Source organism: Heptranchias perlo, chromosome 30 (assembly GCF_035084215.1).
Source record: "Heptranchias perlo isolate sHepPer1 chromosome 30, sHepPer1.hap1, whole genome shotgun sequence".
Taxonomy (NCBI): Eukaryota; Metazoa; Chordata; class Chondrichthyes; order Hexanchiformes; family Hexanchidae; genus Heptranchias; species Heptranchias perlo.
Genome location: NC_090354.1, coordinates 26,191,968 through 26,216,908, shown reverse-complemented (window position 1 = coordinate 26,216,908; position 24,941 = coordinate 26,191,968). Strand labels below are relative to the sequence as shown.

General features: G+C 42.2%; 1 protein-coding gene across 6 annotated transcripts in view; it reads right to left on the bottom strand.

Annotated features, from left to right (window-relative positions):
- The window catches only part of LOC137300008 (unconventional myosin-Id), a 496,111-nt gene that overhangs the window by 89,500 nt on the left and 381,670 nt on the right, over positions 1 to 24,941 (bottom strand). The window contains exon 22 of one of the 6 annotated variants that reach the window (XM_067969088.1): positions 15,776 to 16,234. The exons of 4 other annotated variants lie outside the window; for them this stretch is intronic. In XM_067969088.1, the coding sequence (XP_067825189.1) occupies positions 16,225 to 16,234 (10 nt within the window). In that variant the 3' untranslated portion in view covers positions 15,776 to 16,224. Of the gene's footprint in view, positions 1 to 15,775; positions 16,235 to 24,941 lie in introns of those variants that run through there. One more of the 6 variants, XM_067969089.1, reaches the window with a different exon arrangement.

Genomic DNA, 24,941 nt, shown 5'->3' with positions numbered 1-24,941 from the left:
TGTTACGTCTCATTAACTCTTTTCAAAGTGTCATTATTAATATTTATATCTATCAATTAGCAGTTCCTTTAAGTCCTCCTCTGATACCCCTGCAGTTCCTTCTTTCACCTTCCTGTGTAAATACAGACGCTAATATTTGTTAAAGTATTTCTACCAAGTAGAAAATAATGGTTACCGGTTAAACTCAATTAATTTGACACGACCTCTTGTTGGAAAAAAAATCAGATGTACACTTAAAAAAAAAATCAGTATATGGTCTGTGCGGAGTTAGATTTCAGCCAGGGTGGCTTTCGGGGTGCTATGGTTGACTTCAATACCCTTGGGTTCGGAATAGAAAAAAAATCAGTCATGGCTCTCCTCTCCTGATTGCTATCCACTCCTGATTGCTATCTAGGAATCCCTGCCTGAAGTGAGTGAGTGAGCACAGAATCAGGCTCAGTCGTGATGCCTTCCGTGGTGAAATAGCTCTGTTACCGTTTCTCGTCTAGCCTCACTTGGATGACGTACCGAAGGGTGTCCAGTGCCCACGGAACTGTATCCTAGCAAGGAATGAAGGCCTTCAGGAAAGGAAGTGGGGGAAAATTGGCAGAAAATAGGAGGAAAGAAAAAAATGCAAATATTGAGATACTTGCTCCTAAGCAGCCGAGTGCTCATTAAGTCACTGGCCTGGTTTTCCTGACATGGCTATCATTTAGATGCTGATCCTGTTACTATAGTAACAAATCCTGTGCTTGGCTGCTGCGGGCCTTGCTGGCAACGCAAGCATCCCAAACCAAAGATTTACTTCCAGAGGGAGGGGAGAAAAAAATGGCATTTTGTCAAATTGAAGCGTGAACAATATGTGCACAACATTGCAAATTAAACATTACACTGAACAGGGCATCAAAACAACCTGCGTGTGAGAGATTAGTCAGCTAGTTACTTTCGATCTGTGCTAAGACCTACATAACCGGGTGTAAAAACTTGGTTCTAGTCCCTTTAATTTCTCTAATATGTTGCTTTTGCAGCATAGTTATCCATGATCTAAATATTTCTACTATTGCAATTTCTTGAAATGTTCAAATCAATGACAAAGAAACATAAAATCACACCACAATCTGTTTGAAACCTTGATAATGGGCACGCTGCTAGTTTCATTCATTTCAATCACCAGAAATTCAACAGAACTTGCTAAAAATGAACAATCGAACAACGGTTTGTTTGTCCAATGGGCGCTCCCATCAAAGAAGTGTTATTACAGCCTCTGTGCTCAAAATGCTAACTACATAAACCGGCAAACAGTATCCCAAGTTAAAATCCTCGCCATCTCTATAGAGCTCTCTGCCCACAGAGCTCTGCATCACATTGCACTGGTTCAGCTTTTTCTGTCCTCCCCTCCCCTTGTGCTATGGAACACCTTACTTTCACCATTCACTGGACTTACCCCTAGAGCTCTGTGACACAGTGTGCAGGTCCAGCAACCCTCATCCCCCAAATGAGTTTCCCTAGCACAATTCACTAGTTTTGCCCTTATAGCCTTCTCTGGCTTACCACACTGACCCAACACATGTCATGGCCCAAGCTGTGCAGTTCACTGTGATGGTCTGACCCTGTCCACTGAACTTTCCAGGCCACTTGCATTTATATAGCGTCTTTCACAAACTCAGGACGTCCCAAAGCACGTTACAGCCAATGAAGTACTATTGAAGTGTAGTCACTGTTGAAATGTTGGAAACGCGGCAGCCAATTTGCGCACAGCAAGCTTTCATAAACAGCAATGTGATAATGAACAGACAATCTGTTTTAGTAATATTGGTTGAGGAATAAATATTGGCCAGGAGACTGGGGAGAACTCTGCTGTTCTATCTGTACCTAATTCAGATGTCCAATATTACATGCAGATATGCTGCAAAGATGCTAAAGTATGTCTATTAATATGAGAACTATCAGCAAGCAATTGCAATGGAATGAGGAGTCGAGGTACACAGAGCACTCCGTATCTAATTTATCTCAAGATTAGACCCCTCTTTTTACTGAGACTGGACTGTTCTTCAAGAATGATTCACTTCTTGTACGCTTCACTTTTACTTTAAAATACCTCTCATGATGCCAAAGAGAAACCTTTATCAAGAATTTCACTGAATAATGCTGGGTTTATACCCATTGTGGACTGGACATCTGTCTCTACACTGATTTATTCTGTCTGTGAAGAAAGCCATTATCTATTCTCTGCATGTGCCTGGAGTCTGTGATGTACACATCAAAGGTCTTGGAGCAGTCTTTGGCTCATCTCATATGAGCAATTCCAGCCTCATGTTCGATTACCAATCAATCTTCACCCAGAGGAAGTAAATGGCAATGTTAGACTGTACCAATCACACAGTGCTGGTTGCAGGAGGGAAGAACACACTATCATGATGCTGGAGGACTGTGTCAGTCATACAAAAAAAGAGTGAGAGAATACAGCAGGTAGTGTAACCTGGGTTATCTTCCTGTGGGCTTTTATTTCCTGAATTTCACGTTTACCAGTTTGTCACAAAAATAAAGTGAATTCTTGTCTCATCAATTTTACATGCTAGGTGTGAAAATTAAAACAATGCTTCCTCCTGCAAAAACTCAGCCTGTATAAATTCCATGATTACATTATTCCCTTCCTACTCAAGGCACGTAATTTGCCTTATTAAACTAGGCAGCCATCAGAATTTGGCAACAAGTTTTAAAAAATAAACGCAACTGTAAATACAGCCAATACAATCAGAAATTATTCCCATAAACTGAATTCTCAAAAGGCACTTTACTGCCGTGAGTTTTTAGAGTGAGTTTTAGTCCCTAATGCTGTTGACATGGAATACATTGTACACTTGAACACACTAATCATTGGATAGATTTGGTCAGTTCTTGTGGAGGCTCTGGGGTGAGACAGTGGAGCATTCCACCTTGGGGGCAACCAGAAATTCTCACTCATTCTTTCATACAGGTGACCTGTTGGTTGATGATAAAGTGGTATTGCCAGCTCCTGCGGAAAGGTCCTTGGCTAACAACTGTTTTGCTTATTGACTAGAAAGTTGCATGAACAAAGAAAGAACTTGCATTTATATAGCGCCTTTCGCAACCTCTGGATGTCCCAAAGTGCTTTACCACTAATTAAGTATGTTTTTGAAGTGTTGTAATGTAGGAAACACGGAAGCCAATTTGCGCACAGCAAGGTCCAACAAACAGCAATGTGATAATGACCAGATAATTTGTTTTTTTAGTGATGTTGGTTGAAGGATGATATTGGCCAGGACACCAGGGAGAACTGCCCAGCTCTTCTTTGAAATAGTGCCATGAGATCTTTTACGGCACCTCCAACAGTGCAGCACTCCCTCAGTACATGGAGTTTCAACCATGAGACAAGCAGTGTGATTTGGTCCACTCCAAATACCTGCACCTTGTTCAGGCCAGTTCAGTTTTTGAGCCTATGTCTTGTGCCCAATGACACTGCCAAGCAAACGTGACTGTGATGTAGGAGGGGAAGAAATTTAAAACCTATTTAGTTTCCATCCATATTATCCTCCTCGGTTGGAAGAGTACAATTGCCCTGAGCGGTGAACACTGCCACAGATGCACTCAAACCTGCAAAACACTTGATCAATGTGGAAAGGGAGTTTGACTTCTCCAAGATGCCCTAAAGAAATAATATTGCTTTGAGAGGATAAGCAGGACAAAAGCACGTTTCTGCAAGGACGTTGTACAACTTCGGCCCTTTTCTTGGAGCACAGATACACTGCACCAGGAAAGTGATGTGGTGCAGGCTCGATGCCTTAAAGTACTGAGCTCCTCATCTTACCCGCATTACTGGGTGGAGGCAAAAATGGAAAGAAAAGTACACTCATGCTGCACCAATGAGAAAGCAGCTTTTCAAATGTAACCTTGTGGATTTTATATACAACAAATGGAAATTGTGCACTTCATCAAAGGAGGATTCTACTCACCTCCTGTAAATCCCTCAGCAAGAGGACTTGATTTGCGAAAGTTCACCTGTGTATGAACTGTAAAATTTTACCTTAATTTCAGCTTGTAATTTTAAAAAAAATCTTGGCAACAGCAGCTAGACTGGGGTATTTAAAAAAAGTTCATTCTGGGCATTGCCAGCAAGGTCAGCTTTTATTACTCATCCCTAGTTGCCCTCGAGAAGGTGATGGTGGACCTTCTTCTTGAACCTTTGCAGGCCATGTGGCGAAGGAATTCCCACGGTGCTGTTAGGTAGGGAGTTCCAGGATTTTGATCCAGCAACGATGAAAGAATGGCGATATATGTCCAGTTGAGGCAGTGTGTGACTTGGAGGGGAATTTGGAGGTGATGGTGTTCCCATGCACCTGGTGCCCTCGTCCTTCTAGATGGTGGAGGTCGCAGGGTTTGGGAGGTGCTGGTAAAGAAGTCTTGGTGAGTTGCTATAGTGCCTCCTATGGATGGTACTCACTGCAGCCACGGTGCGCGGTGGTGGAGGGATGATAGACATTACATGCAATATCGGCTGTAAACACACCACAAGCATGTAAAACTCACATGGAAATTTCCCTCAAGGAAATATAAAGCTAATGTAGGCATCTACAAATTACTTATACTGCAATTTCTGGTCTTTAAAGTTGAGATACAAAAACAGTATATCATGCACAATTTCTCCATGCAAGAGATATTGTGTTATAAATAGAATGCAAAATACAGCCCATGATGTTTATACCACTCATGAAGTTGGAGAAGCACAAAGCAACTTGCGACTTGTCTTTTGGCGCTTACTTGGACAGATTCATTTGTGGATATTAAAATCATTTTTTTCAATTGGCAATCATGCACCTCTATGAATACAAGAGTGGATCTAATTTCGATTTACTGAACTGAAATATTTGCCAACGAGCTGTTTATTTACGTGGAATAGGTTGCAGAGTGCAGGATACAAGGATATTTGTCAGCTGCAGGTTGTAGAGGAAGTTCAATAATCAATGGAGTAGTTTGTGGGAAAGAAAAATACAAAGATAAGCTTCCCTAAAAATAAACCTCTCCTACTGTATGCACTTCCCTTAGATAGGAAGCATTTTCTTTCTGTTTCCTGTTTGTTTGTGAATTGAACACGTACAGCCATTTCCTTTCCCCTAGGTACACAGCAGGTACCTGCTGCCAGGTCTGTTACTGAAGGCCGGTTACCATGGCCCCAGAACAGGGGACTCCTGTTTAACAAATAGCCCATTCACTAAATTTATTTCACTTCAAAGAGTATTTATTGACAGAAGATCTCAGTTTTGCATCCCATTACTGATACTCTAAATTATATACTTTCTGATACTCTAAATTATATAGACATGATTTATGTTGTGAAAATGGTTTCATTAACCATTAAAAATGTCCAATTAATAGGGTAATTTACATCAATTAAAGGCTAAACAGTCACATGACAAGAGGCAGGAAGGTGCACTTGGGCCCAGAAATGGATTAATTCCATCTTTTACCTACCAAGTGCCAAAGTAACAAATGACATATTTTGGTTTAAGAACGCTAGCCATTTTGATGTATGTTGCTCTGAAAAGTAAACAGCTCCACACGTTTAAATAGATTCGTAATATATCACTATTTATTTTACTATACAGGGGTGTGGACGAAGAAAAATGATTAAAAATATTTAGTTAACGAGAACTCTGAATACAGAAGACAAAAATAAAATCTAAAAGTCTCAGCGCATAATTATAACACCACACTGCAAAGCAGAAAGTTGGTGAGATTCAACATGTGGTTAGTCTATTCCTTCCTTTGTTGAATTAATGACTTTAAACACATATAATTCCCATATTGATATTTCTCAAAAGCTCTGTGGCTTACTAATGACAACTTCTACTCAAAGAGCCAGACAAGTACAGCACTTTAGCATTAGATCAAAATCAAGATGTCACCATGTGAATATTTAGTAAAGGCCTGAAAAAGTACTCAGCCAGCAATACATTTATTTGGTGTAGAGGATATAAATTGATCTCAGGTCTTTTCTTCACATTGAGCTTAGTAACCGTGTGGGGAACTTGGGGCTCAAACCCATAGCCAACCATTCTCTGGAACCATGCGTTGGAGCTATCTGTTACTTGTCCATTTTTGTCTGATTGCACTTCTATGAAGTGCCTTGTGATGTTTTTCCACATTTAGGGCACTATTTAAATGCATGTTGTTCTTGTAATTACATTGTTTTCCAGTGACCCCTAAAGAAATGGATGTGTGGATGCCCGACCAGGGCTGGATCAGCTGTGATGCTCTCAATGGTCAAATAGCCCACCTTTATTCATTGTTTGGGTTTGCACATGAAGAATGCCCAACTCCAGTAAAGTACTAAAGAATTGCCAGTGCCTGTGGCACTGTACTCCAGCATGAGCCAGTGCCTTTGGAAGAGGGAGGAAAATTGGCATAAAAAAGTGCAAAGTACAATGTAGAAAACGCAGGAGCTAAGGCTTAGAAGGCAGCACAGCGAGTAAGCCTTATAATCGTGGGGGCGGTGCATCATCATCTTATTCTTGGACCTGGGATTCGCGCAAGTGGGGTGTGTTTAAATAAAAACAAGTTTGTTTGTGGTTGAAAGGGACAAGTGCACAGCCTTTCAGCAAATAGGAAAATGACACCCACTTCAAGGGACGCTAGAATAGAATAGGCACATTTGTGCATAAGCGGCTGTGTTTCTCCCCTGCACCATTACTCCTCGCAGTTATTTACAAAGGAGAGCGTTGGTGGCTTTCATTACCGATGATCACAGAGCCTCAGAAGCCTGGCGCATCGCATCCAAATTACACTACTTAAAACAAGAGCAGCATTCTTCGGGATAATTAGAAAGATTAGATTATCTTCTGAAAACACACGCTGGGCTTTTCATGTGGTACGTTCATTACTGTGAACATCGCTTGGCAGACACGGCTCATTTCCCCCAAATCCAATGTTCCAGCAGCACAGGAGAGTTCTTTATACGATAACCTATCATTACTGTCCTTTATCCTTCCATGATTCTACTGCCCTTTAACAAAATACATATATGTGTATATCATAAAAGATTATTTTCTTCTCCACTTTAAGACCGTGGTCTTAAAGCAGAACAGAACTACAAAGGATGGAGGCATTGATTCCTGTTCAGCTGATCAATTATGAACTCGGTGTCAGCTGCGGCTCAGTAGTAGCACTCTCCCCTTAGAGTCATAAGGTCCTGGGTTCAAGCCGCACTCCAGAGGCTTGAGCACAAAGTCCAGGCTGACACTCCAGTGCAGTACTGAGGGAGTGCTGCACTATCGGAGGTGCTGTCTTTCAGATGAGACGTTAAACCGAGTCCCCATCTGCCCTCTCAGGTGGACATAAAAGATCCCCGGGCACTATATCGAAGAAGAGCAGGGTAGTTCTCTCGGTGTCCTGGCCAATAATTATCCCTCAACAAACATGACTAAAACAGATTATCTGGTCATTATAACATTGCTGTTTGTGGGACCTTGCTGTGCGCAAATTGACTGCCATGTTTTGTACTTTATAGCAGTTATTACACTTCAAAAGTACTTAATTGGCTGTAAAGTGCTTTGGGATGCCCCGAGGTCATGAAAGGCGCTATATAAATGCAGAATCTTTCTTTCTTTTCTTTAACTCAGCCAGCAATTGCCAAGCCTCAAGGTATAGAGATCAGCATCCAACCTACATTTTAAGCTGGAGCAGAAAGAGATTCCCTTTACCAGTATCTGTTGAGTGCGCACAGGTACTGGTTTAGCGAGTTGATTTCTTCCCCGGATCGTTACCTAAAAAGCACGCTTGTCTCCATATTCTTAGGACTGCTGAGTGCATAATGGTGGGTCTCCATGGGGCCACAGGACTCCTGACCACAAACATTTCTCCTCACAGCTTCCCCTTTGGCTCAGTTGGTAAAGGCATGCCCATTTCAGGCCCAATGTTAGCATCAAGCACTTCGAGGTCAGGTATAGCACAACCTGCCAGACAGTAAAGCCTCCTTCACTCTGCCCTAACAATGCACCTTTGCTTCAACCTCAGAAGATTGCCAAGTCCTACACCAGTGTCAATTTCCCTTAACAACTATCCTTGTAACATCTGTATGATTCTAATTTAGTGCTAAATTAGGGGCAATACTGCACTGTACTACCCTGGGCGCTGTGTGCCTGAAATACTCAACTTCTCTGAGCTAACATCAATCACCTTGATAAACACAAAAAATTAATGTGTTAAGCAACCTCTAAACCTGCATTTTACTTACCCCTTAAGGCAGGGCATCCAAACATTTTGTTTTCATACACTACATAGGTGTGTACATGGAACTTTAGGGGCTACATCAATGTTCCTATTAATGTGCATATATCTTAACACACCTTGGGGTTCTAATATAGGATTTATTCATTAGTGAGGCAAAAGGACTAAAAATAGTCCTTTCGCAATCTTCAGGCCCACAAAATTCAAACTGAACAAAGCTGCAACTAAGATATATGACTGCTAATAGGATCGAGTTACCTGGGCTTCAAGGGTCATATTGCCAGGGTATGAGAGCTATATGTAACCCATGGGCCATGTGGCATTTGGCTCAGTGGTAGCACTCTCGCCTGTTGAGTCAGAAGGTCGTGAGATCAAGCCCCACTCCAGAGACTTGAGCACATAATCTAGGTTGACACTTCAGTGCAATACTGAGGGAGTGCTGCATTGTTTTAGCAGATATCCCGTGGCATTGCTTACGGTAAGTTGGATGATGAGCTGTTTTATAAGAACAGGAGTGTTAGACCATTTAATGCATAATGTGTTATTTTGCTAAGGTGGAATTGTGTTTTTGTTTAACCTGTCCATTTAAGGTCACAACATTTGATTGGTGTAAGTAAAGAGCCTGAGTTCAGGATTAGACTGCTGAACTAAAAACAAAAAATCTGCAAATCTAAAATAAAAACAGAAAATTCTGGAAAGACACAGGTCAGTCAGTATCTGTAAAGAGAAAACCACAAGATATAATTCCCAGTGTAATTCTTCTGTTCTCTTTGCAGATACTGACTGGCCTGTTGTGTATTTCTAGCATTTTCTGTTTTTATTTCAGAATTTAATCACTGTTTGGTTAGGCAAGTTCTCAGATCAGAAGGTCCATATAAATTTGCAGCTCCAAGGTAGGGAAAAAAAACAGCATCAAAATGATTGTCTTGGTTTTGTGCAATTTGAAGTGTGAATTCTGCAATGTGGCAGACACTCTCAAAACTTTAATTTTTTTAAAATCCAATTATTAAGTTTTAATGATTTCATCAACAGCAATATCCAGACAAAACTGCTCCTATAAACGTTGATTTCCAAACTCCTTCATACTGCTTATAAAATGTTCCCAATTCAGCTTACTTCCACGCTCTTAGATCAACCTCAAAGTCATAGAGTGAACAACCATTAGCATCAGTCATGCTCTTCCCTGTAACCTCTTCAGCAATGGCAGTGCAGCTGCAGCAGTACATTTCAGGACAAGGGAATAATCTACATTTTACAATTAAATTTTAGGATTTTGCATAGTTAGGATATTTAACCTTTTCACGTCATAATTTTAATAAGGGACTCACGGGTTGACAGAGTTTGTTTGGGGATTCTCTTTAATCTGCTTAGTCTGTATTTTGCTATTCAATTGGAATCAGTGACCTCAACATAAACCAGGCTTGAGGGGAAGCAACACTAGCAACTGGACACAGGCCAACGGGACCTGACCTCGAATGCTTTTAAAAGATTGCATTTTTTCAAATTAATGAGAAATTGATCAGGTCATCAGATATTGAACCACAAGTTCCGAGTGAATACTAGATGTTACTATTCAAGGGCATTCAGAGGTAGTACAAAAAGTCGTTGAAACCACATAGTATCAGTTGTAATATAACTCCTTCTTCACAATCTGGCTTCAGCTTTTCACCTTCAGATTTGGATTGAAATAATCTAACTTTTGAATCTTCCAAATGTGAAGGAGTGACTTTATTACCCTAAAACTTTAACCCATCTGAACTCAATTGAAACGCTTGGACCAATGCTGCACAGAACACTATGGCTGAATGAGGGCTCCTGAACAGTTACATGCAGTCTTTGATGCACCTTTTAAAATTATTCAGAACAGCTACTTTCTCACAGGTTGCCAGAGGACAAAGTCTCAAACTTTGCATTCATAGCGGCAAGCCAACTATCCCAAAAACAGAATATCAGCGGAGCAAAAAAAATAAAACCACTGTAATAAAACTTCTTTTCCAAAATGAAACTCGTTGTTTCTGTAACTTATCCAGTTTCCCAGTATTATTCTAGCGAGGGCCACAGAGTTCTCTTAGCAGACACAGGTGAAAGAAAACCTTAAAGCCTTGTCCCATTTTGTGCAACATTCCATGGAAGTATCCTAGACCTCATGAAATTTAGATTGACTGAGTGACCACATCCGCATTCTCTTCTTTAACCACTGATTGTTCACACAAGGAAGGTCCAGTGATCAACATTTCACAATAAAGCATTGAGTTGCTGTGGAAAAACAGCCAACTGAATTTGAGAGTCTCTAAAAATACCCCATCAACGACCAAATCAATACGCATCTTTCTAGTAAAAGGATTATGTGGCACAGAATAAATGAGCTGATTATTTTTCCTTCATTTTTTCAAAATGGCTTTACTTTTGGACAATTCCACAATAAATGCAGTTCAACCTACAACCCTCCTTGCCCAACCAAAATACACAGAAAACTTTACACCTTCCTTCTGCACCATGGTACATAAAGTGGAGACTACAACATTATTTCCCTATACGTACTGAAGACCTTTTGTTTATGAGACTAGATTCCAACCGTGAGCAATTTTCTTGTTCAATTCGGCCTCTTAGCTCCACCTCAGGCCTACTATTGTTAATGTCAGAAAGACAGAGCAGTAAACAAGATTTTGTGAAATAACTGCGGAAAAGAGCGAGAAGAGGAGAAGCTTCATCTAAATCATTGTTGTCGTGGTTAATGAATTCACCTGCTAATTACTAATAAAAAAAGCCACATGCAGCACAGAGCAAGAGATTGGTTTTGTATTTACGATATTAGTGAGCTTATTTTAAACTCAGGATAAAAGAGGATTGGATGTTAAGCTTTAATAATACGCTCTCAGTTTTAGGCAGTTTATTTTTTTCCCCATTCTTAAAATAGATTCAGTCTTCTAATTTATTTTTTCTTTTCCCCTTCACCCCTGAAGCTACTGATTTTTGCTGGGAATCTGGTTCCATGGAAGCCACTAGCCTTCTGGTATCTTGCCCAAGTAGTTATTCTTCACGTGTTGGACTGAGTGTTGGCATACCATTCAACATGTCAATCAAGCCCAATCCTGTACTCACCTAACATTTGTACAGGTTCACTTCCCAGCAAGCATGGTAGGATTTGTATTCAGAATGGGAACCTGGCATATCTTCCTCCTCTCTAGTCTGGACCACAGAGGACAACTGTAGTGCATCTGCTGCCACCCTGGCTGAGATAACTAAGCAAGCTCAGGCCACTGACCAAATTTGGGAATTTCTTGGTCATTATGGCTCAGCACCACATTATCCAATTCACCACGGGAGAAATCTTGAATGTTTTCTAAAACCTGGTTTACACTGTACCCACAGGTATGTAATCTAGACCCTGATTTTGCTATTCTAATTTTAAATGGAGCCTCTCTACTAACTGCACTCCCCCTACAGGACAGTCCTCAACTGAGCTTGGCAATGCTATCATTTACATGCCAGCTTAGCTCATTGGTTGCACACTTGTCTCGGAGTCAGAAAGTTATAGGCTCAAGCTCCAGTTCAGACCTTCAACACATAATCTAGGTTGATACTTCAGTGAGGGAGCGCTGCACTGTTGGAGGTGCTGTCTTTCAGATGAGTTATTAAACCTGATGCCTGCCTGGTCAGATGGATGAAAGAGATCCCATGGCACTATTTGAAGAAAGCAGGGTAGTTCTACCTGTATGCTGGCCAATACTTATCCCTCAACAAACATCACCAAAACAGATTAACTGGTTATTTATTTCACTGCTGTTGTGGGACCTCGTTGTATGCAAATTGGCTGCTGTGTTTGCTGACATAATAGTGGCTACACTTGAAAATAATTAATTGGCTGCAAAGTGATTAGGGAAGTCCTGAGAATGGACAGGCGCTTTATAAATGCAAGTTTGTTTGTTCTTTCTGTTTCTTATCTTTGATAGATCAAGGTATCTGTTTTTAATTTCCCACAAGTACACTGCAATTGAAAATTTCAAAGAAACAATGCATACGTGACAATCCTTGGCCCAGCATAGTTGCACTTGAGAACAATTGTTGTAAGTGGCACAATACTGATTTCAGACTGCAAATCTAGCTGGCACTTGACAATAGACAAAATAAGTGATGCTGCGTTGAACCAATTTACCCTGCAATGCCCCAAACTTATTTAAATGGGTAAGCACCAAACTGAACTCAGAATTCAAATTGTGTTAGCTTGGATTAATTTTCAAAATATGCTTCAATTTAGACACTTGGATCTTTTATAAATCAGCATAAATGGTGCAAATTGTGGATCTACCAAAGTTGAAACTCAATTAACTTCACAGCTCATTGCTAAATGATACAAAAGTTACTCCTGCAGAAGAGCGATGCTATGGTGGTATCAGTCTGGAGTGCAAAATCTTGTAGGATTTTGATGAATTTTGTTTTACCACAGGCTTAGAAATTTAAATGGACAATTCTCTATTCTATACATACAAGGCTGAGACAGAGTCACAGACTAGTTTCTAAATATGGAAATGACTGAACAGGCACACCAGTAATCTGAGTCAGATTGAAGTCTTCTGATTTGCAGACACTGGCCGCATCTGGTGTTCATGGGGAATGCTAATAAGTACTAAATGGAATTAAGAGTGTAGCAGCAGTCCCAGAGGCTTATTCTGTTGAGAAAATGTTTGCAGGTAACTCATTTTCATGAAGACCAGGAACTACACAGAGCTGCAGTGATGATATTGTTGTCCCTGAAAGTGAGCAGGGACAGGCTTTGTCAGGTATGTGATGACGTACAATAAGTCTTACAGTAGAAGTCACTTTTGTTGTAAATTCACAAAAGTGAGCACTACATTATAATGATTTAGAGGCACATTAACCAAAATGGGAACGGTCAGATGAAGGGGCTGGGTTGGTACACTGTTCTTTGGCTTATGGGACTGGGGCTTGAATCCAGCCCAGACTTGATGGGGTGAATGTCATGTCTGTGTTTCTTGATGGTAAAGGCTGTATGTGAAATGAGTTTGATAAGACCTCAACCCAATTGCCTGTGGGCACAAATCTGTAGGACAAAACTGTCTATAATTTAAATTAGCGGTTCCACTTAGAGTCCAAAAGATGGCTGGCATGGGAATCAGAAATGTCACACTAGTTTACATATGAATGCTATTCTAAGGATGTGGCGCTACAGAGGAATTTTCACCCTTCATCTAAGCCATAGGATAATTGACTTGGGAACATTTGCCCGACACTGGGTGCAAAAAGTGAGAAAAACATTCCTTTTCTGCACAGACTGCAAGTAGAAAGAACTTGCAATCCTGTGTTTTCAGTTGCTAGTTCCCCCTCTCCCTTAATTTAAGATGTGTAATTTATACATCTGATGAGAGTGTACCTAAAACCAAGGCAATATAGTCCATGTAATATTTCTATAAACTCTCTCTCGCTAAGGCCACTGTTCACATTGCTGGACGGTGGTGCAGTGGCAGGGATGGAATGCCAAGTTTTACCTGGCTCTGGGGCTACCCTGCTGGTTCAGTGGGTAAATGCACCATCTGGCATGGTCCTCAGTCAGAAAGCCCAGTAAGGCATCTGTTCTCAGAATGGAGGCACTACAGTTGGCTTCAGTGTCCCTGAGCAAGATAAAGGTTTTTGTCCTCAATCACCAGCCATTGACCAATTCTGGAAAGTGCATGTGTAACTAGGCTGTGATGCCCCATGGTCAAATAGCTGATCACACTTATTGGCTAGGCTTATGACCACTTAGGCAAGGAATCAGAGAGTTTCGAGTCCCTGTAGAAATGTACTGTAGCAAGAGTCTGAAATCTTACCTGGTTCCAAAACTTCTCAAATTCTCAAAGCAGCTGAAGTTTTAGTTTGCAACTTTGGCCACCTCAGTGCTACACCATAAGCAAACTAAAGCTAAAATTTTGGCAGCCGTCTTCTACTAAACACTGAGCCCTACAACAATATCATGAGACCAAACAATGATGCATTGGAGGACATCACCAAGGTTGTCTTCAAGGTCTGGCAAACAACACATCCTTTGCCAATGGAAACCAGAGCAGAGCAGTCAACATTGGACAAATCCTAGGCCTTCAATTTTCAGACATGAGCCATATCCCAAAGCTCCACCCATTCCAAAAAGCTTTCTCTTCTCCAGGGTAATTATTTTAGACAATATTTCATCTATTTCCCTTTCTCATTACATTTTCTTTCTCCTTACTATCAAATTTTTTGCCTGTGCATTTTGCTTCAGAACTATCACCCTCTACTCATCTTCCGTGTTTTGAACGTTCCCTTTTTGCTGCATCACACATGACTTTAGTTGCCAGCTACTAATGTATTGGGGTCGATTTTTACTCCCCGGCAGCGAGCGGCAGCAGGGAGCCTCGGCCGATTTCAATGGCCAGAACTCATTAGCATGCCGTTTGCCGACATCCTGACCAAAATGGCTGAGAAATTGGCAGGAAGTGGCTGCCCAACTATCAAAATCGGGCAAGCTCGGAGGCCCACAAGGACACTTCAAATAATTTTTTAAAAACCTACCTTACTGGGCCTCTTCTGGCCCTAGATGCAGCTCCCAGCAACTTTGGCCAGACTGGGAAGCTACGACTCCACCCCCACCCCGCTTAGGCTGCCGATGATTTCATCGGAGCCCAATCTGTATATTTAAATCTGAGATAGATAGCTTTTTGGCAACCAAAGGTATTAAGGGATATGGGCCAAAGGCAGGTATATGGAGTTAGATCACAGATCAGCCATGGTCTTATCAAATGGCGGAGCAGGCATGAGGGGCTGAATGGCCTACTCCTGATCCTATGTTCCTAAGCTTACTGGCCTCTGGCCGGTGTTCTTACTGTCTGTAATTTAAAAATGCAGTCGGCCAGATTGGGGTGGGAATAGAGTGGGTAAGTCCTGCGCTCCGTCATAAAAGGCTCCCCCACACCCGCCTGGCGGAAACTGGGCGGGGGGAGTTAAAATCGACTCCATTGGGTCAGGCAAAATATATATAGAAAATATTCATGCTATCAGTGAATAAAATGAGCTTCCTTGCTCTTTTAGATGCCCAGAATATCCCTCGTCATTTATGAAATTAGATTTTCTCTCCAACTGTGCCATTTGCCACATGTGGTCTTTTAATCTTCCAATTATTACTGGCACAATCTCACAATTATATTAATACCAGAAAAATATCATTGATGTGCAAGGTTGACCCTAATATAGCAATGCAAAATGTCGTCCTTGATACCTAATGGCAGTGCTTCAAAGACACAAATAGATTGATACAGATAGAGAGACAGTCCCCCCTTTACTTAATGATAATCACTTTAACCACATCATATTGTTTGATGGAAGGGTGGTAAATCGGAGTTTCAGTCATACTCTCATTGTATGCGACAGAGTTGGCATGCCTGAGAAACCTCAAGTCAACAGAATGATGCAATGACATGTTTTCCATTAATTTAATGAAGCCCATAGTTTAATGCTCTTTCAGTAACATGGAAAAGCCAAATATTTAATCAGAAGCAGTTTTCATACAAATCGTACAAAACGATTTAAACAATTAAACAGCTTGGTAATCCACAATATTTTACTTCATGTTAGGAGTGTAGTGCATGCACTCTGCAGGCTCTGTCTCCTATGCTGCAAATGCAAGACTTGCGACCACCAAACTCCTTCCCTTGTGCTGGATTATTCCTGTACTGGGAGAGCAGGGTAAGTCACCTGCAGACTCCTTCCTCCTGTGCTGGGACAGCCGGGTACACAACGAGCAGACTCCTTCCTCCTGTGCTGGGAGAGCAGGGTACGTCACCTGCAGACTCCTTCCTCCTGTGCTGGGAGAGCAGGGTACGTCACCTGCAGACTCCTTCCTCCTGTGCTGGGAGAGCAGGGTACGTCACCTGCAGACTCCTTCCTCCTGTGCTGGGAGAGCAGGGTACGTCACCTGCAGACTCCTTCCTCCTGTGCTGTGAGAGCAGGGTACATCATCCACAGACTCTCCTACTCTCTGCTTATAGAGGACGATAAAATAAAAAGGAAATTGCAAATGCCAGTAATCTTAAATAAAACCAGAAAATGCTGGAAATGCACAGCACTTGCAAAGAGAGATGATGGGTTGTGACATTTTGATGCACACAACCTGCCTCTTCTATTTACAGATGTTGACTGGCCAGCTGTGCATGTCCAGCATTTTTGCTTTTATTACAGAAGACGGGGTGGTTCTGGTTCTTTTCTGCTGCCGAATGCTGTAACAGGTGGGCTTCTCCAGTCTCTTCCTGATGGGAAAAGCAGTGAATGTGCTGGGATTATCCCTGTTACTGCAGAATGTCTCACTAATAAACTGTGCGTCCAACAATTGTAACTAATAATCAGTAATATCTATGTTGCCAAATACTTCCATCCAATAATCACTACATAGGAATTGCTAGACGAAAAAAGATCAAACTTCATCTAGTTTGCCTTCTAACATCCTGGTAGTCGTGTGATACAACGATAATGGAGTTGTTGACTAATCACAGCAATCAATCTCTGTCAATTAGTCTACAACTGACCCAGACGAGGAAAACTCCAGTGCTGGACAGCTTTGGGAACCATAGGTCCAAAGTTACATGTTCCTCCCAAGCATGCTACACTTAGCACATGTCATGACTTAAATTATTCATATACGGTATCCCATAAATAGCTCGATCTAATAATTACTAATATGTGTCGTCCTATAACTAAGGAAAAAATCGGTAAAATCTTTGTCATCCTATAACTTCATAAACATGGACAAGAGAGAGGAGAGACTCCTAGAATTTTTAGTGTTTGAAAATGTTGGAAACATACAGCAGGGTGAGACTGCATCTATAAGGAGAAAAGATGGGTTAATGTTTAAGATGAATTCCCTTCAGCAGCAGAAGAGTATCCATCTATAAATCGGTCATTTTTCTTTACAGATGCTGTCTGAACCTGCTGTGCATTTCCAGAATTTTCTGTTGTATTTCAGACTTCCAGCATTTGCAGTTTTCTATCTTTTTAAGTATTTTAGTCTGGGAAATTATTCTTTTTCTCCCATCACTTGATTTGTGCAGTTCAAACACTTTTGCAAACATTACAGTCAGGCATTCTGCTCTGTCAGCTCTGCTTACAACCCTTTCAACCAACGTATGTTAAGAGCAATGAGCAAAATTAATGACACAAATCTGCAGTCAGGATTGAACTGCAGGCAAGAATCTCGCTTAAGAAAATACTGAACTCAACCCTCCGAGTGGATGTGAAGCCATCCAACATCATTCTCCCAACAGATATTAGATACACAGGATGTTTGTTGCTATGGCAACAGCCGCTTATCAGCTGCAAGAAAGTGGCTTGAAATTGTCAGGCTGTTTGTACATCATTTTGAGAATACAGACCTTGTGACTCCATCTATTTAACAGAACAAACAACAAGTAAACATATGGTCCACAGGCATTTACCTTAGAAAAATTATTTTGTTGCAAGAGGCTGGATGCAATTTTTAATTAAAAAAAACACCCTTGCTTCTCAGTTTAAATGTACCTTTCCAAAAGATGACTAAATAGGTTGATTGTAAACATCACCCAGAATATTCTTTGTTCAGTACCCAACAATACGTGCTGCTTCGCGAAGCTTTGTTTTTTGACGAGAAACTGAGTGGAAAGGTTAAGGCCTAATGAGCTGAACATCACGAAGATTGAAAAGAGTAGATGAGATGATGAGGTAAATACAGAAATATTGGTTGGGTGATGCCAAGCTAGGGTTTTAAAAGCCTTTGGATTGTGGCAGGCTGGGAAGTGAGGAGTCCCACAGGGTTGAAGTGCTGGGAAAGAATGAATCAGAGTAGGAAATGATAGTGCAATGAGTCTTTATTTCAATGTGGTGAGGAGGATGACTTATTTGGAGCACAGGAGCAGCAAGAGAGGGAACCTTTATCGTAGTACAGATAATTCAATGCATATTGTTCTCGGACACACTTCTCTGCAAGTCATTACCACTCAAATAATTAGTTTTTACACATCCGTTGGTAAGCGATACCTCCAGACCCTTAAATTTTAACTCGTTTCAAAAACAGAGGATATCACGTTTTAATTGAACATACTAACGCATCTTTGGCACAAGGTGTTGAACGTTTAAGCAGGCGAACACTGGAACAGCTGTTTGGAACAGATGGGTCTTACAACCGTGAGTACTATATGTCTGTCACAAACGGCTTGGCCTGGTCACTTTGCTGAAAGGGGTCAAACAAATGTGGCCTTGGTGCTGTGCGACAGAATGCCATTCCAACAAAAAAGGGGCTTCTGTTCCAGAGTCTGCAACAATCGCACTGAAGTATGGCAGGCACGCAGACTGATCGCATCAAAAACAGATATTGAGAGTTTTTTTTTAAAAGTGAAAACCAACAATCATTCTTTATATTTAAAGTGTATTGGTCAAGTGTAAGATAATTAAAGTAATTATTAAAAGTTGTGAATTCTAGAATTTCATAATTAAAGTGAACCAAAATTATACGTAAAACTATAACTTTGAGCAACTAAACCATGCTGGTATTTTATTTACAAGAATCATCCACTTCCACTTTGAATAGAGAATCATAGAAATTACAATGCAGGAGGAGGCCATTCAGCCCATCATGCTTGTCCTGGTGCTAGCTCTGCAACTGGAGCCATAGATTGAATCCAAACTACAGACAACAATCTAAACACAATTATATCTGTCACAAGTACCAAGACTTTGCTATAATATCACTGGCTCCCTTACAGGATGCATGTTTTAAATTAAATTTTAATCTGATTCTATCCCATTTTCTCCCATCTGCAGTCCCCTGTGGATAACTCTGACCAGCCAGAAAGGTTTGCTTTCGAGCAACCCGTAGTGCGATCCCTGCCAGGTTCCATCCTTTTATTCAATAAGGCACTCCGTGAAACAGCTGAGATCGGCAGCGCACCATCTGGGAGAAGCCTCAGTGCAAATGCCAGCTGAGATGGAATCTGAACCCAGGGCTTCAGTCTGTGGTATGCCGAACAAATGGACTGAGTCCATGCACTGTTCCGAGTTTAATTTCCCAGTAGCAAATGTGTTTTCCCATCAATCTATATCTGTGTCTTTTAGAGTGTAGAGTTGTACGATTATAGAGCAAAAGTGGAGAACGGTAGAGTATTGATTCATCGATGCTAACCATGTGATTGGCACAGGTACAATCAGCATTCAGTTCAAGGCAGACCATTTTCAGTGCTTGTACTTCCCATTATTTTTTCTACTTTTTTTTAAAAGTTTACTTCACTTTTATGTTTAGCATTTTTTTTTATAGAGCCCAGTCAGCCTCTATTCTCTCTGATCCGAATCTCCTGTCCTCTCCTCGAGGTTGACTGCACCCCTACCCATGTCCCCACCGTTCTCTCTGCTTACATCTCTAAGTCTGACCGCAGAGCTGGGATTGGAAAATTAATATTATTTTAAGTCTATTAACATAGCACACATAGGAATTCATTTTTTTGAAAAACACATCTGCTCCTGGGAAGAATTTCAACCAGGGAATTTGAATAGTTAGTAAGTTGATTTATAAATAAAAACTTAAAGTGATATGAGGAAAAGAAAATCAAACAGAAAAAAGCCCAGCAGATTCAGTAAATGAAAATACCACCAAATGAGGAAGAATAAAGACAGTCTGAGAAAGAAAGAAACAATCTGCATTTATATTGGACCTTAACGTTAAAGAAAAAAATCCCAAAGCGCTAAATGGAGTAGAGGAAACAGATGTCGAGCCAAGAAGGGAGAGATTAGGGGAGTTGATGGAAAGCTTGGTCAAAGAGATGGGTTTTGAGAAGCTTTTAAAAACTACGAGAAGTAGAGAAGCAGACGGATTTAAGGAGGGAGTTCCAGAAAGTAAAGACATGGCAGCTGAAGCACTGCCATCAATGGTGGGGTGAAAGGGGGGTGGGGGGGCGGGGAGACATCTAGGGAATGGTGCTTTGGGAAGAGACATGGAGCTGGAGGAGATTGCAGACACAGGGTGGGGCAAGGCCATGGTGGGATTTGTAGAAGAGGATGAGAGTTTTAAATTTAACAGAGACAGTGTAGATCAGGAAAATGGCGGTGATCGGTGTGCAGGACAGGATACAGTTGGCAAGTTTTGAGCAAGTTGAAGTTGACGGAGGGGAAAGGAAAAGAGGGCAGCAAGGAAGACATTGAAACAATCAAATCTGAAGATGACAAAGGCATGTATAAGGGTTTCAGAGGCAGAGGAGCTGAGACAGGAGCAATATTGTGGAAATGGAAATAAGCAGTTACTATGATGAATTGGGTGTCGGGGTTTAAAGCTTAGTTCAGGGTCAAACAGGATGCCAAGGTTGCGAATGGTCTGATTTAGCATGAGGTGAGTGACTGGGAAGAGGGATCTCCCCAATGTTGAGCTGAAGGAAGTTGCAATTCACCTGTGATAGAACATCACAGTCTGACAGTACAGAGGCGCACATATAGAAGCTCATCATGTGCCTGTGGATGACGTCACTGAAGTCAAGGAAGAGGAGGGCTCCAAAGATAGATTCTTGGGAGACTCTGGAGGTGCTGTGCAAGGGATGGTAGAGAGGCTATAGCTGGAGATGCACTGGCTGCAATCAGAGAGGTAGGAATTAAATTTGCAAGGGCAGTCCTATGAGAAGGGCAAGAACCAGATTGGAAGGAATTGAGGAAGAAGTCACGGGAGAGATGAGCATGGAGCTTGGTGGCAATAACACCTTTGAGGGCCTTAAACAGGAAAGCAAGTTTGGAGATGCGGCAGTAGCTGGAGAGGACTGATGGACAGAGGTCAGCTTTTCTTTTGAGGAGAGAGTGATGACAGCAGTTTTGAATGGAAGAAAGAGGGTGCCTGAGGAAAGAGAACCATTGACAACGTTAGATAGTATGATGATCAGGAAGGGGAGTTGAGTGATCAGGAGTTAGGTAAGGAGGTGATTGAAGGACCATCAATGGCAGAGGTGTCACAACAGGCAGAGGAGAAGAAATTGGGAGTTGGAGACCGAGTTTGTGAGGCAGCTAGGGGAAAGTTTTTTTCACGGGTGGATGGTGAGGATAGTGCTGAACCTGAACGTGATTGGTAAAGGAGACAAGGAAGTAGTCAGAGATAGCCTTGTTGGAATCAAGACTGCAGGTGCAGAGAGACTATGAGGGTTGACAAGGTTGAGAGGATGGTCAAGGATTCAAGCATGGGAGTTTATATGAAGATTGAGAGGGGTCAGGAGGATGGTGAAGTTGGAGGAGAGGGGGCTAGGGGAGTTGAGAAGCAAGTTGAAATCACTGAGGCCGAGCAGGAAGGACGTCTTAGTAAGGAATTCGGAAGGAGGTTTTGGAGTGTGGTACACAACATTTTTAAATGAGAGATGCAAAAAGATGATGTGTTTAAAAGAGAACAAGGTACCGGAGGAATTGGGAGAAAGACCAAAGTGCGTCTTGGGGTTGAGTGGCACACCATTACCACGATGGTTTGGTGTAACCTGGTGGACAGGCTTCTGTAAGGGGAATGAAATCACCCCTAATGAGCCATGTTTCAGTCAAGAGAATCACCAATGATGAAGTTGTAAATAGCAAAGGCTCTGTTACTAGGTCCTGAGCATTCTGGAGGGAAATACAGAGAGGGCAATCATCATTGATCTACCAACAGGGATCGAGCAGCTGGCAGTAGAAAAGGGGATGAGCTTGGCAAGAGTTTGGAAAATTAACCCCTGAGGAATGCACAGGGTGAAATGGTCACTGGGAGTAGCGGCAATTAGAGTTGCTGCTCTGGATGTCACAGTAGGCCTGGCGAAGAATGTTGACGGAGGCACAGAGAGAAGCCATGGGCTCATTAAAGAGGGAGCTAATCAAGGATAGGAAACAGATCTAAGAGACATTGGAGGAGCAGAGTATCATTCAACGTGCTAGTAGAAAGATATGGAGGAATAGAATCCATTTTAGGTACCAAGGTAGAAGTGGAATATTGGTCAGGAGTCAGCAGCGGTGGATCCAGGATCTAGGCAAATTGAAGAAGTGGATTCAAAGGAGCTAGTGGAGGGGCAGAATTCAATAGGATAGCAGAGTGAAGCACATGAGCCAGGAGTGTGGTCCTTTGTGAGTGCTTGAGGAATAATGAAGCATCACACATGAGACCAAGGAACTAGTGGAAGGCAAAGTTTGATCTACGAGACCTGCAGAAACTAAGAAAATGATTCAGGAAACAGAAAGAAATACTTAGACAAAAGATAGATACAGAAAGAGGGAAAGCTGTATGACAGGAACACTAAAACAATGGATGACAAGTAGAGCAGAGAGGAGACAGACAGAGGGAGGTCATTTACAGAAAAAGGGAGGGTAAAAGCATGCGAAATACTCAACAGACTGACATAGAGAAAACTTGTCAGGGCCATTTTGAGAGAAAGAGGGACACAGAAAAAATGGAAGGCAGAAAGGGAGACAAAAAATAGAGTAGGAGATAGGTTCAGGGAGAGAGAGAGTGATGGGCAGACAGACATACAAATTTTCATTTTACTTGTACATGAGCAAATCACAAGAGATCAATTAATAGTCTTTACAAAAAATGGGCTGATGAAAATAGTTACAATTGCAAAACCCAGCACATGTGTGCAAAAGACAAGGCTGAAGCATTTGCAACCATCTTCAGCCAGAAGTACCAAGTGGATGATGCATCTTGGCCTCCTCCCGAGATCCCCACCATCACAGAAGCCTTCGGCCATTTCGATTCACTCCACGTGATATCAAGAAACGGCTTGAGTGCACTGGATACAGTAAAGGCTATGGGCCTCGAAACATCCCGGCTGTCGTGCTGAAGATTTGTGCTCCAGAACTAGCCACACTTCTAGCCAAGTTGTTCCAGTACAGCTACAACACTGGCATCTACCCGACAATGTGGACAATTGTCCAGGTATGTCCTGTCCACAAAATGCAGGACAAATCTAATCCGGCCAATTACCGCCCCATCAGTCTACTCTCAATCATCAGCAAAGTGATGGAAGGTGTCAACAGTGCTATCAAGCAGCACTTACTCACTGATGCTCAGTTTGAATTCTACCAGGACCACTTGGTTCCAGACCTCATTACAGCCTTGGTCCAAACATGGACAAAAGAGCTGAATTCCAGAGGTGAGGTGAGAGTGACTGCCCTTGACATCAAGGCAGCATTTGACCGAGTGTGGCATCAAGGAGCCCTGGTAAAATTGAAGTCAATGGGAATCAGGGGGAAAACTCTCCAGTGGCTGGAGTCAAACCTAGCACAAAGGAAGATGGTAGTGGTTGTTGGAGGCCAATCATCTCAGCCCCAGGACATTGTTGCACGAGTTTCTCAGGGCAGTGTCCTGGGCCCAACCATCTTCAGCTGCTTCATCAATGACATTCCCTCCATTTTAAGGCCAGAAATGAGGCAGTTCACTGATGTTTGCACAGTGTTCAGTTCAATTTGCAACCCCTCAGATAATGAAGCAGTCCGTGCCCGCATGCAGCAAGACCTGGACAACATCCAGGCTTGGGCTCATAAGTGGCAAGTAACATTCGCGCCAGACCAGGGCCAGGCAATGACCATCTCCAACAAGAGAGAGTCCAACCACCTCCCCTTGACAATCAACTGCAATCCCCCACCATCAACATCCTGGGAGTCTCCACTGACCAGAAACTTAACTAGACCAGCCACATAAATACTGTGGATACAAGAGCAGGTCAGAGGCTGTCTATTCTGTGGCGAGTGACTCACCTCCTGATTCCCCAAGGTCTTCCCACCATCGACAAGGCACAAGTCAGGAATGTGATAGAATACTTTCCACTTGGCTGGATGAGTGCAGCTCCAATAACACTCAAGAAATTCAACACCATTCAGGACAAAGCAGCCCGCTTGATTGGCACCCCATCCACCACCCTAAACATTCACTCCCTTCACCACCAGAGCACCGTGGCTGCTGTGTGTACCATCCGCAGGATGCACCGCAGCAACTCGCCAAGACTTCTTCGACAGCACCTCCCAAACCCGCGACCTCTACTACCTAGAAGGACAAGGGCAGCAGGTGCATGGGAACAGCACCACCTGCACATTCCCCTCCAAGTCACACACCATCCTGACTCGGAAATATATTGTCATTCCTTCATCATCGTTGGGTCAAAATCCTGGAACTCCCTCCCTAACAGCACTGTGGGAGAACCATCACCATGCAGCGGTTCAAGAAGGCAGCTCACTACCACATTCTCAAGGGCAATTAGGAATGGGCCTTGCCAGCGAAGCCCACATCCCAGGAATGAATAAAAAAAATCTATTCCACAGGGCTGACCTCTTTAAAAAAAAATGGCCATGCTGAACCGCAGGCATGAACCCACATTCCAACACTCTGACATAGCATCTGGTGCAGTTCATTATCAAAATGGGTGCCGGTCGGTCTGGAACATGTAATTGTTTGGTACTGAACTGGGCGAGTGGAGCTGACAGAATTGTTGCTTCATCTGTAGGTAACATCACCAATCATGTATTGCTGTATAAGGTGGATATCATCAAGTGTCTCTTATGTGAGCAACTCATTCAATAAATATTTTACAAAGCACATTGTACACTGATCATTTCTGCAGAGACAGAAAATGCTAGAAATACAGAGCAGGTCAGTGAAAGAGAAAGACAGGTATGAGGTTTTGGGAGGTCTTTCATTAAAACTGCACTAGGCAGGAGAAGTACCCCTTTATAGTCTGAACTAG